Source organism: Tursiops truncatus, chromosome 3 (assembly GCF_011762595.2).
Source record: "Tursiops truncatus isolate mTurTru1 chromosome 3, mTurTru1.mat.Y, whole genome shotgun sequence".
NCBI classification, from domain to species: domain Eukaryota; kingdom Metazoa; phylum Chordata; class Mammalia; order Artiodactyla; family Delphinidae; genus Tursiops; species Tursiops truncatus.
The window spans coordinates 109,461,026-109,480,225 of record NC_047036.1 but is presented as its reverse complement, the minus strand read 5'-3'; the positions used below and the strand labels follow the sequence as shown (position 1 = coordinate 109,480,225).

The 19,200-nt window shown below is 45.4% G+C and overlaps 1 protein-coding gene across 4 annotated transcripts in view; it reads right to left on the bottom strand.

Moving 5' to 3' along the window:
- Positions 1–19,200, bottom strand: part of RAD50 (RAD50 double strand break repair protein) — a 233,741-nt gene that overhangs the window by 206,018 nt on the left and 8,523 nt on the right. For all 4 annotated transcript variants that reach the window (XM_073802508.1, XM_073802509.1, XM_073802510.1 and 1 more), the window contains one exon: positions 18,356–18,466. In XM_073802508.1, coding sequence (XP_073658609.1) covers positions 18,356–18,466 — 111 coding nt within the window. The remainder of the gene's footprint in view (positions 1–18,355; positions 18,467–19,200) is intronic.

The following is a 19,200-nucleotide window of genomic DNA, read 5'->3' as shown; positions in this document are numbered from 1 at the left end:
GTGTCTGAAGCACATGCTCCCTCCCCAGAGTGCCAAGCCCCAGGAAAAGCTATGTCTGCTGCATCCTGGGTCCCCACTCTCAGCAGCCACACTGCGGAGGAACAATCTGCGGCCTCGTCCTCCCTCCCCCTGCACCGGGCTCTTCCTCCTCCATTTCATCAGTGAGCTTCATGACCAAGCCAGGGCAGTCAGGAGGAAGTGATTCTGCAAGCCTCCCAGGGACTCCCAGGGCTGGCTCAGGCATCACACTGTTAAGTAAGTGGGATTTTCTTCAGTGTTTTCAGAAACTGTTGTTTAAAAAAAAGATAACCATCCAAACTGTTTATGTAATTCTTGGGAAGTCTCAGCAGATATGGTTCCCTATTTACAACTGTGGCCAGGACTTAAAAAATAAAAGTAGAGGGGTTGTCAAAATTGGAGAGGCCGTCACATTAAAGTTTGGTGCTTTCATAACATCAGAACTGTCTCCCTGAAATGGAGACCAGAATCTGCCCAGAACTCAGGTTTTTAGGGGGTTTTAGCATGGCTATGCTGGAATTCATTTAAAAGCCTGGGAATATTCTATTCTCATAGACCATGCCCACCAGAGTCAGCATGGTCCCCTTCTCCGCCTCCACACACCTGCAGGGTCTGCTCTGTCTCCGGGTTGTCCTCCTTGGAGGTGGATGTCAGACCACTTGGTGCAACTCTCAGGGGTTCAGCTCTCTGGATCTGTACCAACCAAATCCATATGGTCCCTAAACCACAAACTCTGATTACGGGGAAATGCAAAGTTCCTGGGGGACAATCACAGCGTGAAGGTAATGATCTGGGTTTCTTTCTAGAATCACCCTGGGATCTCCATTACCCAGTGCTGGCAATCCAACAAGAATCCAGCTTTTGTAGGAAAACATCCTCTTTTTTTTTTTTTTAATTAGAAAAGCTATTCTTCTTTGGGTTAAAGCAGTGGTTTGGATCACAGACTTTTCTGGTAAAAAAGAATCTGATGAGAGCTATGCCTCCACCAAATGCACAATTTAATACTACCTGAGGGGAGAGGGTGGGTTCACAACCCACGAAGATGAGGCTGTGGACACAGAGATAAGAACCTCGGCCTTGGGCGGGCTTCTTGATAACACAAAGCCTCTGAGTATTCCTAACCACTGCCAAACAAGCACCAGCAGTTAAGGCCTCAGCCTAGAACGTCCCTGCTTCCACTTGCACTGAACACCGTGGGAGAGAAGGCAGAGGCACAGGGCCCTCATGCCTTGATGAGAAAACCCTAGTGTTTCTCCTGAGGGCCCAACAGCTTGGAGAGGTTGAGGAGAGAAGGGAGGGTGTGGCCACCCCAGCCCTAACCTCCTTCAGCTGAGGGACAGTGGCCAAGGGACATCTGAAGGAGGGTGAAGAGTCTGGGTCAGCAGTCCTTCCTCTCTGTTCTCTCCACCCACCCTTATCCCCACCAAGCGCCGATGTCAGCCCTACTATGCCTACCCTGGAAACCCTCGGCCACTTCCCACAGGTCCCCTCCCAGGGAAGTTCTTTAACTGGTGGGCGTGGGAAAGAGGAAGAGGAAAAATATTTCTATCCCTCCCAATTCTCTCCACTCTATAAACACCCAGTTAGAAAATGACTGGATCTGACCTGGAGATCTCATGCCAGGTATCTTCATGGCTCTTCTTACACCCATAAGGAGAATGACTGAATGAAGAAATGCAAAATTCCAACACATAAAAATGTGTTTGAAAAAGGGAAGCCCCCCAAAAGTTCCCATCTGTTGAGGCAATAAAATGATGACTTAAAAAAAAATTCTTTGGGGTCTTTCCAAATCATGGAGGAAAATATAAACAGGGAAAGACATGCTCTAGTCTTAAAACTCTGACTTGGTCCCAAACTAGGTGACCCCTAACAACAGTAAACAACCTCTCCCCAGCACCCTTCAGCTCACTTTGTCTAGCCCAACATGAGGTCCTGGACAATTGAACAAACATTTATTGACCACTGAATGTGTGCTTCCTACCATTCCAGGAGTTGGAGCTCTGCAACCTCTAGGTGTTTTGAGAGGAGCAGGAAAACAGTTCAGTCAACATTTTCTGTGTACCTACATTGTGCTAGGTTTTAAAGTTTGAAGGGACAAGAATCTGAGAAAAGAGCAGCTAAGAATAATTCAACCTGGGAAGTACTAATCTACACATAGCACCACAGGTGCAAGAAACAATTAATTCTGCATGGTGGGATCAGGGAAGGTGATCTAGAGAAGTGACATTTAAGTTGGGCTTTAAAAACATAGTAGGATTTTGATGGGTACAGCTGGGAAGGAATGGCATTCCAAGCAGAAAGAACTGGGTGAGCAAAGGTTACGGCTGGGAGGGGTGGTATGGACAGTTGGTCATGTGGGGTACGGCATGTAGTCAAGCCAATGGCGCCAGAGCATGGGGTCTGGGATCAGGGAAAGAGGAAATAAAAGGCAGGCTGCGGTTTATGATAGCCATGGATAAGAGCCATTCAGAGGACCAGCCTGCAGCTTCAGCATCTTCTATACTTACCATTTAAGTCAAGGCCCCACTGCCTCCTAGGAAGCTCCCAACCAGTGGCAGATTATGGCAGGGGTTGGTAGGGCTTGTCCATTTCTGCTCAAAGTGGGACTCCTCTAATGGGCAATCTTTATGCTGAAGCTTCCCATTGAGCTGACTGAGATGTTCTCAAAGCTGTATCACAGTCAGAGGATCTTCCTACCCAATCCTCCTTCCTTCCCCCCTCTCCTTTCCCAGGAGGTAGACCTCCATTGCTGGATTGCCCTCGGAAGGCTGCCTTCTCCCTATCTACGCCTGCTCCCTTCCTTTTATCTTTCATAGGTATTACCCTCCAGCCCCCAAGTAAATCTCCTGCACTTCAAATTCCATCTTGGTGTCCTCTTCCCAGAGGACCCAAACTGACTGAGAAGGATCCTGGATGAATGCTCAGTGTCTGGGCTCTGTCTTGTTGGCAAGGAGGAACCGTTGAGATCTTTTAAACAGGGGAAGCCATGATCAGATCTGAATTTTATAAACACTATCTAGCAACAGAGTAAGGAATGAACCAGTGGGAGGGAAAATGGTGGCAAAAGGACCATTTAAAAGGACAGTGCGTTTACTGGAACAAGATTTTGACAAGAAGAAACTGGCAGCATCTATAATTTTCTACGTATATACTCTTTAACTCAACAATCCCAATTTTAGAAATCTTACAGAAACGGTAGCACAAATGCATGAAAGTATAAGGATGAGGATGTTTATAGTAGCCTCATATATATTAGGATGACATCAGAAAACTCCATATTCATCTGTAGGAAGGAAGATAAAAAATGGTACATCCACACAATGGAATAATACCATACAGCCTTTAAAAAGAATGTAGCAGGTCTCTTTGTACTGTCTTAGAAAGATGTACACGTTATATTGCTGTTTGTAAAAAGCTAGTTGCTGAACAAATATACTGCAAGATCCAGTTTTCACAAACAAATTTGTGCATATACATATCTTCTACATGTGCTTGCATAAATAAGTCTAGAAGGAGATAACGTCAACTGTTGATAAAGGTTATTTCTCGGAGTGGAGGGCTTTTACTTTTTATGTTTTTACAAAGTACTAGTAATAGAGAGATTCAGGCTTTTATTTTTATTTAGTTTGGTGTTTTTCTGTACTTACCAATTTTTAAGGTGATAAACATAGTTCATTCCTCTTAAAAGAAAACAAGATTTTAATTTAAAAAGCTCTATGTTCACCTGGAAAAAATATATAAAAATTCTTCATATTTCCTATTCAGAGAAAAATATAACAAAAAGCTCCTAGGATATTTGGGATGTCTGTCAATGGCCTGGTCTAAGTAAACAGGAATTAGAGATGATCTGGAATAGAGCTGAACACAGGGTGGCAAAGACAGAAGTTCCAGAAGAAGCCCAGAGTGCTGTCCTGGGTAGTGGGTAGATGACCCATACAGGAGGGGTGAGTGGGGGAAGGAGGCGGAGACGGGGTGTGTGCTGAGTGTGCTGGCCTGAGTGTGGAGGCTCAGGCCAGGCCAGGTGGTGTAAACGAGAAGTGATGCTGGCTCCTGTCCCACAGCTAGGAGAGTAGCTGGGGCTAGAAACTTATAACCTAAGAAAGAGTCAAAACTCACCAACAGCACTCACCAATGGATGAAAATGCTAAATATAAACAGGGAAACTGTTAACAAAAAAAAAACCTAGAAAAAACACTGGTGAATGTTACCTGATCTGAATGGAGAAGGACTTTAAATACAAAAGCAAATAGCATTTTAAAAGTCTGTCAATATTACAACATTAAAAATAAACACCTATTCTTTAAAAACAGAACTCACAAACAAAATCAAAAGGCAAGGGTTTCCCCGGTGGCATAGTGGTTGGGAGTCCGCCTGCCAATGCAGGGGACACGGGTTTGTGCCCCGGTCCGGGAGGATCCCACATGCCGCAGAGCGGCTGGGCACGTGAGCCGTGGTCGCTGGGCCTGCGCGTCCGGAGCCTGTGCTCCGCGACGGGAGAGGCCACAGCAGTGAGAGGCTCGCGTACTGCAAAAAAAAAAAAAAAAAAATCAAAAGGCAAGCAAAAACTGGAAAAATATTCACAATATTTACAGAGAGGAAATATCCTTCAAAACAAAACAAAACAAAACACAGATCAGTAACGAAAAAAATGGTTCAGAAGAAAACAGAGCATTTTGTATTAATTACAATTTGGTTCAATTACATATAATGGAAAACAACAGTGGCTTAAACAAGATGGAATTTTATTTCTCTCTCACACATTAAAAAAAAGAAAAAAAAGTTCACAGTCAGTTCAGGGTTGGTATAGTAACTCCAGGAATCGTTAGAGACTTAGGTTTCTTCCAGCTCATTCTGCCCCATCCATAGGGCACAGCTCTCATGGTCCATGTTGGTTGCTAGAGCTCTAGTCATCGTGCCCTCATTTAAGGAAGTAGGATGGAGAAAGGGAGGGTGGATAGAAGGGCACACCCCTCTCTTTTTAAGGAGACTTATTAGAAGTCCCACATGACGATTACATCTCATTGGTCAGAGATCAGTCACATGGCCATAACTAGCTGCAAGGGAGCCTGGGAAATATAGCCTTTCAGTTGGATGGCAAAGGGCTCAGCTAAAAATTGGGTTTATTACTAAGAAAGAGGGGGGAATGGATATTGGAAACAACTAGCAATTTCTAACATACATGTGAACAGAATTCTCAAAAGAAATACAAATGTAAAACTTTTTTAAAGGGTCAACTTTACTAATAAATAAATGTAAAGCAGCCTTCTTACAGACTTCTCCTGCTAAGATCTTGAAGGGCTGGCCAGACAAGCCATCAAGAGGACACTCAGAAACTGACAGTCTTAATAACAACCTCCATACAGCTGCCCACAGATAGAGTCCCAGGGTAAGGCCCTTCCACCTGCTGAGTGGCTCCTAGCCTTTCTCCCCAGAGTCTCCCTCCAACCCCAAGTGATGTCAGATTCTATAAACACTGGAAGGTGGAGAAAATTCTGCACCCAGGGATTCTCTAACTCAACTATGGCTACAATTAAATTTTAGGTGTTTTTGAAAGTTCCTTAAAAAGTAATATCCTCATGCAAACTGAATCAGCAGTTTCAGAACTAAAAAGAACCTCTGCTCCTTTGCTTGGAGTGTCACAAACCAAGCATGAAAACCGGCCACTAAACATCCATTAATAGGTTTTATCTCAGTGCCCCCTTTCCTCCAAAAACCAAGTAGTTAAATTTGTTCGTGTGGATGTTCAAATACTTGCATGCTCCCATATGTGTGCCTGCTTCAGGTGAATCTTGTATTATGATTCAGGTAATGTCTGCCTGGAGTGCGTTGGTCCTCCCATGGGATGACTCCTGGTGGGTAGGGAGGCCCAGAGAGTGGTCTGAGCTCATGAACCCCGGCATCCTTTCCTTGAGCCTTTGCCTGTTGCTGACTTGGCTCCTTAGGAATCTGTCTAAACTCTACAAGCTATTTTTTTTTTTTTTTTGCTGTACGCGGGCCTCTCACTGTTGTGGCCTCTCCCGTTGTGGAGCACAGGCTCCAGACGCGCAGGCTCAGTGGCCATGGCTTACGGGCCCAGCCACTCTGCGGCATGTGGGATCTTCCCGGACCGGGGCACGAACCCGTGTCCCCCGCATTGGCAGGCGGACCCTCAACCACTGCGCCACCAGGGAAGCCTACAAGCTATTCTTGAGTGTCTGGTATAGGTTCCAGAGCAGAGCATTCTTGGCTATCTGTTCCGCTCCAGCATCCTTCTCACATGCCCTGACTCTTCTCCTCCAGGCCTTTGCACAAGCCATTCTCTCCACCTAGAACATACACTCTGTATTCTTCACCTGGCTAACTTCACCTCATCCTCCAAGACCCCTCAGGTGTCATTGCCTCCAGGGAACCTTACTGAACTTGTCTCCTCCCCTCAACACCCAAAGGGATTGGGAAGCCCTCTGTATGCTCCCACGAACCCTCTTTGATTGTCTCACCACAGCATGTACCACAGTCTTGGTTTCCTGGCCTAACTCTCCCAACAGACCGAAAACCTCTTGAGGGACGTTGACATATTCATGTTGGTTTCACCACAATTCAGCAGAGTGCCTGGCACACAAAGGACACTCAATAAAGTTTTACTGAATGAATGTTTAGGGAATAATTCAGAAAATAGAAAAGAAGTGTCACAAGTCCCAAAGCATCAAGTTAACCAAACTTGATGAACATATATTCATCAAGAACATATGTTCTAGAACATTCTTCCTCTCCTCTTGTCACCCTGGCTCTCCTGCTCCAATAGCAGTCAGGACTGGTAACCTTATGACTGCTCACCTGCTCTTTCCTTGGTCTTCTTCTTTTTCAGGAATCCTCTTAAATGTCACTTCCTCAGGGGCTATCTCTGACCACCTGATCCAAAGTAGTCATTCAGTCGCTTGATTACACATCAGTTATTTTGATTTGCTACACAGCACTCACTGTGTTGCTATTTTATTTATGTGTTTGTTTAATTATTTTCTATCTCTAGCACTAGACCGTAAGCTCCATGTGAGCAGGAACCTTGTCCACAGTTGTACGCCCAGCATCTGACAAAGTGTGTGCTATAGAGTGGGGTGTTCATTAAATGTTTGTTAAATGAATGCATGCTACTGTTAATTGCATTCTCATTTAATTTGATGTTTGCCTTCTCTCTTTGCTCTTGGATTAGGTGCTCCAGAGAAACTGAGAAGGGTCTCCCTCATGGCATTGGAGGGTGAGAGGGGGACCTCAGTTCCCTTCCTAGGCCAAGGTGGGATATGTTGCCTACCCACAGCTTCCTTGTGACCAGATGCTGAGGAATCTTGGCCCACGTATCTGCAGCCTCCAGATTCTGGAAATGCTCCTCCAGCTTTCTGTGAGAGCAGCTCCAGATGCCCATTGCCCAGACTGACAGAGGAATGTGCTCAGGGCTACTAGCTGGCTTGGCACCCATCAGGAAGCAAGTGTAGTGGCCAGCACACTGAGAACAGAAATCTTCCTTTTCCATATCGCCACCTTGAGAGTACATGTAGCTGCCTGGCTGGGTGCAGAAGCTGGCCCTGCCTCACGTGGCTTGGCAGCGTGGTTCTCTGGCTCTGCTTTAGAACAGCCTTGAGAAGCTGCGGCCTCTGCTCCTACAGAAATTGCTCTGCCAGCTCAGTGGAGGGCCCGGACTGGAGTCTCTCACCTGTCCCTGGCCCTTCCTTGAAGTCCTTTGGTTTACTGGAAATCATAAACTGTGAGAGACAGCCTTTATCACACTGAACAGTGCACTCTTAATGTTTAACGCCAGAGGCTGAAACGACCAGGGACACTGGCCTCCTGGTTACTCCCAGTGACTGATATTTGCACCTGGTAATTGAGGTCAGATTTGCTTCTCTTAAGTCACGTGGTTTGCTTCAAGGCAGGAAGACGTTGGGGCCACTTGTTGCAAAGGAACCAGGAGGTGATCACAGAAACGCTGCAAACCAGCTTTGGCAGCAAAGGCCATGCTTCCCAAGGAGCCAGCCCTGGGAGCATGGAGCTGAGCTGGTAAGTGACCCCAACATTTGACTCAGAGCAAACTTAGGATACTTTTCTTCCCTCTAAGATAGCTGCTAAATGGAGTCCACTTTGAATCCTTGCTGGAATAGAGTGGGACATTAATTAATTAACAAACTAATTAAACATACTGAATAGGCCACCCAGAAGATTCTGGTCACTTAAGGGTCTCCAAATCACAGTACAGGCCCCACCCTGTGCAGACACCCTAATCTTGCTCCAGGATTTGCTTGACCTCAGGTATTTATCTCCTGGTTGTCATGGAAGCAGTTCAGATAAACAGCAACATAGCCAACCTGGCTTCTCTGCCAGCCTCGGGTCCTGCTGAGCGTGGTGATGCTCCCTGGTGGCCACTGGCGGTCCTGCCCTCTGGGCTGGACACAGCCCTACACCAAGTCATGCCTGATGCCTCTTTCAGGTGGCCTCTTGAGGCACACAATAGGTGCTCAATAACTGCTTGTTGAATGAAGCATCCCCCAGGGTGTATCTTGGCTCTCAGGCTTCAAGGCTCCTTAGATAAGCCTTCAGTGGCTGCTGTGGCTGTAGCAGATCCACCCTTACCTGGGTCACCCCAGGGACTGCAGGCCATCCTGAACATGGCCACTCATCTCCTCAAGTGACTCAGTTGGCCCACAGGCCACTTCCTCTGCTCCCAGAACCAGGTGGATACACACCTTTGAGGAAGGAGTCAGCTGTGGTCAGGCAACTCGGCTGGAGGGCGAACAGGGACGATGTCTGGCCACAGTTGCACTGGATGCCACGCACCACAGCGAGAGCGGCAGAGGACCCCCCCCCACCTGCGTGCCAGTGGAATGTCACCCTCACTGTCTGCTTATCCACCTGAGGACAAGAGCACACTCTCGACAGAACAACCCTCGAGGATGGACAGCTGGCCTCAAGAGGACACTACAAGGGAACTAAGAGAGAAGCCACTGTCCCCACAGACCCTGAGATGGCTACCAAAGGAAGAGCCACAGTGTTCTCAGGAAAGTTTCTAAAGTGGGACAGATTCTCCCCTCTGTGACACACAGAAAGGGGGTTGGGGGATAGACCAGATTACCTGATCTCTCAAGGCCACCAAAGTCAACCACTGCCCTGTTTAGGGAAGCAGTACAGGGCTGAGTGTGGACTGTGGAACTGGACCTGTGAAGCCCAGGTCTGCTGCATGAAAGCAGTGTAGCTTAGGCTTCATCTAACCTCTGTTTCTTCATTTGGTCATTATGTGAACTAAAGAAGATAATATACATAAAACTTTTAGTATAAACTCTCAATACATTTTCACTATATAACTATTTTTTCTTTCAAGAACACTGAACTAAACAGAAAAGAAACAGGGAAATGAATGGCGTGGCATTACACATCAGCAGAAACTTGATTACCCACCCCAGCTACCAGAAATGACTGCAAATAATAGTACAGCAAAGACAGGTTTGAGCTTTCTGGCTCAGTCATTCTAGGCTCCTGAGTCATGGCAGATGCACAGCCTACGTGAAGCTGAGCCACACGTGAAAGCTGTTTCCACCCACAGACTAGTGGAGCCTACTGATATGCTTAATAAGAATGACAAGGATGATAAAAGATAGCTACCATGGGCCACGCACAGTTCACACAGGTTATTTTATTTAATTCAAACTGCAAATCTGTGAGGTAGGTTGTTCTTGTTCCCATTTTACAGATGCAGAAACTTAGAGGTGAAGAAGCTGAATAATTTCCCAAGTACACCCCCCCACTCACCTGTGTACACACACAAAGAAGCAGAACTGGGATTCAAACCCAGGCCTAATTGACTGTGGACTTCTCCACTGTGCTATACCATCTGAAGCAAAATTCTAAGAGTTGTCCATACCCTGGGAAAACCCACTTGGGTAGTCCTTAAGTCTACTTTTCTAGGAGCAAGGGCCACAACTGTGTATCTAAGACCAATGGGAGCAGTCCTCAGGTGACAGTGTGACTAGGGCAGATGGAAAGGGCATCTGCCACTCCTGACCCATAGGGCAAAAGTCAGGCTTCTTTTTCTAAAGGGTCTTAGGGAGACTCCTCCCACATCAGCTTGCTGCAGGAGTAAGGGCCCAGCTTTGCTCAGGGACAGAGAGTTCTAGAGTACCCACCTGCCATCTGCATGTCTGTACCTGTCCCCTCCCCACTCCATGTTCAGTCTCTGTTGCCCCGGGGAGGGGGCAGGGGGTGGTGCAGGGTCTGGCCAACACCAGGTGAGGGTGGGGAATGGGGAAGAGGAGCACTGGGAGCACACCAGCCCCAGCCCCACTCCGCCTCTTAGAAAACAAAGAAGGAGGCTCCCTGCCTCTGCTACCATGGATGACCCTCCCTGAGGGGCTCTTAATGCCCAAGAATGATGGTCCTATGTGTTGAGGAAGCCCTGTCCCCCAATCCCCTACAATAGCCAGAACCAGCTGCCAAAGGATTAGACTCAGAACTGTTTCTGTATATTAACATTTTGTCCTGGAGACCAAAGTGAATCCTGGGGAGGGAACACTGGCCTGGGACTCCATGAGCCATGGTTCCTATTTCCAGCTTTGCCTCTAACTCTCCACATGACCTTAAGCAAGTCACTTGACCTCCCTGGTCTAGAGTTTCCTTCCTGTCAAATGGGAATGATTACATATAATCATCATTGTAGCTGCCACTCACTGAGGTATTCCTCTGAGCCAGGCCCTATGCTGGATGCATCATCACATTCATCCTCAGAGTATCCTTTGAGGTAGGTACTATTTTCATTCCCATTTTCAGGAAACTGTGGAGGAACAGGAAAGTTAGGGGACATGCCCACAGTCACACAGTTAGTAAAGGTGGATCTGGCTCTCAGGACCATGTCTGTTTTTCTAAGCTTTTCACCACTGTGACATACAGAGTTACTTCATAAAGATCAAAGACAGTTGTAAAAATGTTTGAAAGCAAAAAAAAAAAAAAAAAAAAAAAAAGGGGAGGGGGGGTGGATGCAAAATACAAATATAAATCACAACCCCCTGGACATCACTTAAGGTATAATCCTAACCCCCTGAAGCCCATTCTGTGGAATCTGTCCACAGAATCAGAGACCTCCAAAATGGGAAAGACCTTCAATTAGCCATTTGTTTTTCTCCCTCCTTCCCTTTGAGCAAGAATGTCATGACTAGCCAAATTCTACAGGTGGCACCAGAAAGGTCAAGCGAGGGTGACCAACTTAGGCCCTCAGCTGGCAGGTTAGGAGGGAGACAGAACCAGGATTCCTGGCTCCTAGAAGAGGGGACAGTGATGATAAAAGACCCATTTTTTGTCAAGGTGGAGCCCCTCCAACCAGAATTTAAACATTTTAACATAATATTCAAATACACCTTTTCTAACCTTAAAAACAAATTTTATTTCACTACAAAGCTGGTCAATATTGAGTTCTGAATGGAGTTGGTCCTCTCTCTCCTGGCAAAGCTCTGTATCAGATAAGGCTCACAATTGCAGACAACAGAACAAATGGTGGTTAATACTGCCAGAAGAGGGTCTATACAGAAGGATACTGAGATGTGCAGGATCTGCGAGGCCTGCAGATTTAGAGGCCAACCAGCCAGGAACAATGCCTCAACCACACCTTAGAGCTGGGCCAAGAACAAAATCCTACCTTCCTACAGTGCCCTGCAAGGCCAGCCCCTCCTCCCACTCTTCTCCTAGCTCCCTGGTGCACCCGCCTCCTTCCTGCTCTGCCAGCAATCCCAACTCAGGGCTATGAACTTGGTGTTCCCTCTTCCTGGAACACAGACAATCACATTGCTTGCTCCCTGGCTTCACCCAGATTTCTGCTCAAAGACCCCCTCCTTCGAGAAGTCTTCCTGGACTAGCCTGTCACTTTAACCCCTTTCCCTGCTTGACTCTTACTCATAGCACCTACTGCTCCCAGATACTCTATAAAGTATTGCCTGTCTCCGGAATCAGACTGCAAACTCCATGAGGGCAGGCTGCTTTGTTTGCTGCTCTAAGCCCACAGACTGATAACTTTTAGGTGCTTAACTATTTGCTGAATACTTTACAAAGGAATAAACAAAGGAATGAATGGAAAACTTCAATACAAACCAAGTCCTCACGTTCTCCTGCCCGAGCTGGAGGATTGGGGTAGCAGCAAGAGTCAATTTGTGTTGTGGCTGCAGCTGTGCTGTCACCCTGCCCGGATCTCGATCTGCCCTGCAGCTCCCACTTTGGAGGGAAGACATGCCTGGGGACCTGTAGCTCCAAAACTCCCCTGACAATCTCTGCAGCTCTTGGAACTTGTCCAGACTGTTGCTGTGCAGACCATGAAGGCCTGGCTGGGTTCCTGCCCCTGCTTTCCCAGGGCCTCAGATAGGCTGGGAAGTGACTTACCCAAAGTCCCCTTTCTCCCCTAGATGAGTTCAGCCCAGGGAGTGACACTAACAAAAAAATGCAGTCATGTATAGATTCAGAGGGTCACATGAGGTCGGAGTTGCGGGAAGCCTTGGTGATCCGGAGACCAGCCTGTGCTCTGCAGATAACGCAGGCCAGTGCAGGGGCAGGCGTGTGTGTGGACTCTGGGGTCTGGCAGATCCAACCTCCACCAGCCATGTGATTTTGGAGAATCTTTTGAAAAGACAGTATTTGAAAAACACTGCTTTCCTCAGGTGTAAAATGGAAATAAACGTCCCTACTTTATACAGTAAGCTTGTCCTCCTGTTCAAAAGTCTTCCCTTCCTATTCTTTATGATATTTAAAGTGAAACTCCTTGGCTTGACAGTCAAATCCCACCACCACCAAAATCCAGTCAACCCAGTGTACCGGGTATGGTCCCTCCGACCCCCTGTCAAACTGCTGCTCTGTCTCACGTCTGTGTACCTGTAGCCTTCTTCTTCTTCTCTCCTACCTGAGCCTACCAAAGCCCAGGGGCAAGCTTCACCAAGTCTCCCCTGACATGGGCTTTTCTGGGCACTCACTGGTGTAAGTATTGCATGTTAACAGATAGCAATAAAGTTTTGACTCTCCAACCAGAATGTGGGATCCTTGAGGGCACAAGGATCAAGAGATCCTTGAGGGTCTCTTCTCTTATGATGCCCCCCCCAACGAGGCATGAAATAATACATAAAAATTCCTGCTGACTGACTCACCTGAAGTTAGAATTCAGTTAAAATGCTCCCAAATATGACCTCTATTACCCAAGGGAAGGAAAATAAAGATATAAAAATAAATTGGAGACAAATTCAAATCATTTCTATTTCTGCATACTTGGTGTGGAAAAAAAACCCACCTCTACCTCCAGCCCAGACTTGACAAGTAAAGGAACTCCCTGAAAACAATGCATAGAATAAATCACAAGTACTAGTCTCACTTAAAGACTTCAGGAAGGAAAACACAGTTAAACTGAAAACTGTTAACTGGTGTTTAAAAAAAAAAAACACAACAAACAGCCAGGAAATGTTTTTAGGACCATGTCTCTCAGAGTCCCTTAGGGGCTGATTCACCCTTCAACATATCCTTCCCAACACCTGCTTTTACTAAAAACCAACAGCCCAACACCAGAGCTTTGTGAGTCAGAAGCAGAGTGAAACTGGACACAGAAGCACTCAGCTATAAAGCACATCACCCACATAACAAGCAATAGCCACACTAAGTATGACTGCCCAGTGCCCTGTGACCATGAGCGTAGGCCCTGGCGAAGCTGAACCAACATCACCCCAGACTCTCCTCCTGCCTTGTTCCTCTCTCTGATCCATGCCTCCACTTCCCCCACCCACTTGCTAAAGACATCTGGAAAAAGGTACTTGCACAACCCTCCACCCAAACGAATTCTACATTATTTCAAGTGAGACCTAAGGACCAATACATATTTCTTTCTTGTGTTTTTTTTTTTTTTTGGCGGTACGCGGGCCTCTCACTGTTGTGGCCTCTCCCGTTGCGGAGCACAGGCTCTGGATGCGCAGCTCGGCGGCCATGGCTCACGGGCCCAGCCGCTCCGTGGCACCTGGGATCTTCCTGGACCGGGGCACGAACCCGTGTCCCCTGCATCGGCAGGCGGACTCTCAACCACTGCGCCACCAGGGAAGCCCTCTTGTGTTTTTTTAAGCAAGAATATTAAAAGACAGAGCTTAGAAAACTCAAGTGATATGGAGAAGAATTAGATCTACTACCGTTTGATTTTAACCTCGTATTAGATAGATAATCTTTTTGAATGCAGTTCTACATCTACACATAGAAACTGTCCCTTTAAATTTCAAACACCAGCTTAGTTCTCTTCCTTTCTCAGATTTTTAAAAACAGGACTTGGTCACTAAAGCTTACAAAGTCATAAAACACAGTCCACACAAAACCTGTACACAAAAATGCTCATTGCAGCATTTTTCGTAATAGCCAAAACAGTGAAATAACCCAAATGTCCATCAAATGATGAATGAATAAACAAAATGTGGTATTTCCATATAATGGAATATTATTTGGCAAAGAATAGGAATAGAGTACTGACACATGCTACAACATAGATGTACCTTGAAAACATCATGCTAAGTGCAAGAAGCTAGACACAAAAGGCCACATATTGTATGGTTCTATTTATATGATCCAGGATAGGCAAATCTATAGGGACACAAAGTAAATCAGTGGTTGCCAGGGGCTGGGGAAATGGGGAGATTGGGGAGGTGATAATTTAGGGGTACAGTTTCTTTTTGGGGTAATGAAAATGTTCTGAATTGACTCTGGTGATGAATGCACAATCCTGTGAACAGCCTAAAAACCAGTGAATTGTACATTTTAAATGGAATTGCATGGTATGAGAAATATATCTCAATAAAGCTGTTTTTAAAAAAAGAGGACATGACCTAAATATAAGACATGACACCATAAAACTCCTAGAAGAGAACACAGGCAAAAGATTCTCTGACATAGATCGAACTGATGTTTTCGTACGTCTCCCAAGGCAACAGAAATAAAAGCACAAATAAACAAATGGGACCTAATCAAACATAAGCTTTTGCACAGCAAGGAAACCATAAGCAAAACAAAAAGATGACCTATGGACTGGGAGAAAATATTCGCAAATGATGCGACCGACAAGAGCTTAATATCCAAAATATATAAACAGCTCATACAACTCAATAACAAAGAAAAATTAACAACACAATTGAAAACTGGGCAGAAGACCTAAATAGATATTTCTCCAAAGAAGACATACACATGACCAATAGGCACATGAGAAGATGCTCATCATCGCTAATTATTAGAGAAATGTAAATCAAAACTACCATGAGGTACCACCTCACACTGGTCAGAATGGCCATCATTAAAAAGTCTACAAATAACAAATGTTGAAGATGGGGGCATAGAAAAGGGAACCCTCCTACACAGTTGGTGGGAATGTAAATTGGTGCAGCCACTATGGAAAGCAGTATGGAGATTCCTCAAAAAACTAAAACAGAGTTGGCATATGATCCAGCAATCCCATTCCTCGGCATATACCCAGACAAAACTATAATTCGAAAAATATATGCACCCATATATTCATAGCAGCACTATTCACAATAGCCAAGACATGGAAGCAACCTAAATGTCCATCAACAGATGAATGGATAAAGAACATGTAGTATGTATATTCAATGGAGTATTACTCAGCCATAAAGAATAAAATAATGCCATTTGCAACATGGATGGACCTAGAGATTATCATACTAAGAGAAGTAAGTCAGAAAGAGAAAGACAAATACCATATGATATCACCCACATGTGGAATCTAAAATACGACACAGGGCTTCCCTGGTGGCACAGTGGTTAGGAATCCACCTGCCAATGCAGGGGACATGGGTTTGAGCCCTAGTCCAGGAAGATCCAACATGCCACAGAGCAACTAAGCCCGTGTGCCACAACTACTGATCCTGCGTTCTAGAACCCGTGAGCCACAACCACTGAGCCCATGTGCCACAACTACTGAAGCCCGCACGCCTAGAGCCCGTGCTCCGCAACAAGAGAAGCTACCACAATGAGAAACCCACACACCACAATGAAGAGTAGCCCTGCTTGCCACAACTAGAGAAAACCTGCACGCAGCAATGAAGACCTAATGCAGCCAAAAATAAATAAATTGATTAAAAATAAAATAAAATAAACCTTATTTAAAAAAATAAAATGAAGTACGACACCAATGAACATATCTACGAAACAGAAACAGATTCACAGTCATAGAAAACAGACTTGTGGTTGCCAAGGTGAAGGGGGGATGGGAGAGGGAACGACTGGGAGTTTGGGATTAGCAGATGCAAACTATTATATATAAAGTGTACTAACAACAAGGTCCTACTGTATAGCACAGGGAACTATATTCAATATCCTGTGATAAACCATAATGGAAAAGAATATATATATGTATAACTGAATACATTGCTGTACTTTGCTGTATAGCAGAAATTAACACAACATTTTAAATCAACTATACTTCAATAAAATTTTTTTAAAAAGAGGACACAGGGAAAAAATACCCCACAATCTCAAATTAGTGACTGTTGTTTGTGAGACTGACTATTGTATAAGTCTATTAGTTTGAAACATCCAGAGTTAATGTGTCCTTGAGGCTATTTGTCCTGAGTGGCCTGAGAATAAGAGCCCCAAAGCAGTGCTCAGAAAGGTCCCACAGAACAAAGGACAGCTTTTCTTTCACTGACCGCAGTTTTAACTGTAAGATTTTAAAACATTCAGGTATCAGCAGGTACTTATGAGTGACCTGGTTTATAAAACAGTTGATTTTGACAATTTAGACTTGGGTTGCCTCAGTTACTAGAACTAGGCTGAGACAGAGTTATGCTCAGGGAGTTTAGGGTTTGTCAGTGTCTTCATCCTCAAACAAGTCACTGAACCTCCTGGGTACAGAGGAAGAATTTTCAAATTTTTGAAATCAAACTTTTCCAATTTATGGAGGTTACAGGTTCTTCAAATGAACAATTAAACTACCTTGCGTCAGTTGGTACACATAATGATGCACATAAGGCAAACAGTAATCAAGGCAAATTTTACCAGTGTGTGCCAACAATTCAGGTTAAATACAATAAGAAAGAAAAAGAATACTGTGTAAAATTAGGATAGTAAATTTAGAGATGGGGGTTGTTTGGGAATTATAATGTGGTTTCCCATGAATTTCACTTTGTTCCTTTTTCAGTCTATAAGAACAAATATAATTCATCTTCTACCCATAGGTGGTCAGCCTAATTTTCTGATAAGAGGCAAGAGCTACAGAGACCTTGGGCTGCCCCTCTGGCTTGCTACATTTTAGCTCTGTGAGTAATCTGATCTCTGAGTCTTGGTTTCCATATTTGTAACAAAAGAATTATTTGACCAAGTTTTTGTGGAGATTGAATAAGATGTAAACTGTGGAGCGTGGTGCCTAATGCACAGAGGCTTGTGGCAAAGCTGGCACAGGCTGGGTGCAGGTGGGGATCATCAAGTTCCTCGCAAAGAAAGACTTGCGACACTGAGGGAAGATGTCAGAGAAACTTTGTCAGGCAGGGCCCTAAAGGGTTGCAGGTAAGGGAAGGACACCACCAAACCTACAAGATGCTGATAATCAAGGAAGGCTTTTGCCAGACCCCTCATTAGAATGCCAATAAGCGGGGTAGTTGCCCTTAGCGTTAAGGACAGAAAGTACTCTTATTCCCAAATATAAAACTTAGAATTAGTGTCTATTGAGGGTAAAGCTAACAAATAGGGTGGAAACAGAATATAAACAATCTCCACTCAAACTGCTCAGATTACAACACTAATGGGGAGTCTTAGGATCGATAAACTAGAGCTGTGAAATTACCAGCTGCGGGATGAGAGGGAAGATCAGATGCAGAAGCCCTCCAAGGGGGCTGCAAAGTCAGGGCAAGCAGACAGAAACCCTGGGCCCTGCTGGGCCAGGGATGGCTCTCCAGCAGTACACGAACAGTCCACCCTATGAGCAACTGGAAGAAGGCCAACGAAGTCCACGCAAAGAACACCTCATATTTCTGGCTTACCACACACTTGTTGAATTAAAGGGACTGTCTGGGTGGGTACCACCTCCTAAGATGACAAAAGGGGACAGGCCCAAGGAGCAGAAGGGAAGGGACACCACACTCACACTGCAGAGGATGGCCCCCTTGCCCTGCATCCCCTCTGCAACATTCTAGTAATACTTCTGGTTTCACTGCTATTGTTTTTTTGTTTTTATAAACAAACTGTGAAAATCAACAAACTACCTCAACATCAAACATGTGTGATTTGCACCAATTCTTACACACACACACACAAAAAAAACCCCAAATAATGTAGAACAAATAAGAGAAAAACTCTGGTCAACCTCTAAGCTCACCCATGGCTGGTGGCTGGCATTCTTGTCCTCAGGAGGAGGGAGTCCATTTTCTTGTTTCTCTGCGGCCTCACGACTGCCTGAAGTGCAGGGAAGTCCAGGGCCTGCTGCCATCTGCAGGCAAAACAGAAAAAACACAAGTTATGGCTCAAATCATCCACCTGAAGCCCCCAACCTGGGCCTGTCCCCAGGCAGCTGGAAGACCTGGGGCCTGTCCGGGTGTAAGAAACAGAACTCACTCAGTTCTGTGTTTGGGACCCCACCACAGAGTTGTGACAGACATAGTAAAAGTTCTAAATGATCAAGGGCTCAAGTATTTTTTTTTTTAAAATAAATTTATTTATTTATTTTTGGCTGCATTGGGTCTCTGTTGCTGCATGCTGGCTTTCTCTAGCTGCGGTAAGGAGGGGCTACTCTTCGTTGCGGAGTACAGGCTTCTCATTATGGCAGCTTCTCTTGCTACAGAGCACGGGCTCTAGAGTGCAGGGTCAGTAGTTGCGGCACACGGGCTTAGTTGCTCCGCAGCATGTGGGATCTTCCCAGACCAGGGCTCTAACCCGTGTCCCCTGCATTGGCAGGTGGATTCTCAACCACTGCGCCACCAGGGAAGTCCTCAAGTATTTCTTAACAACAGCAGCAAACCCTTACACATATGCCAGACATTGCTCTGAATGACTTACATTTATTAACTCATTTAATCCTCATAGAAATAGGTGAGGGACTTCCCTGGTGGCACAGTGGATGACTCCTCGCTCCCAGTGCAGGGGGCCCGGGTTCAATCCCTGGTCAGGGAACTAGATCCCATATGCATGCCACAACTAAGAGTTCATATGCCACAAATAAGGAGT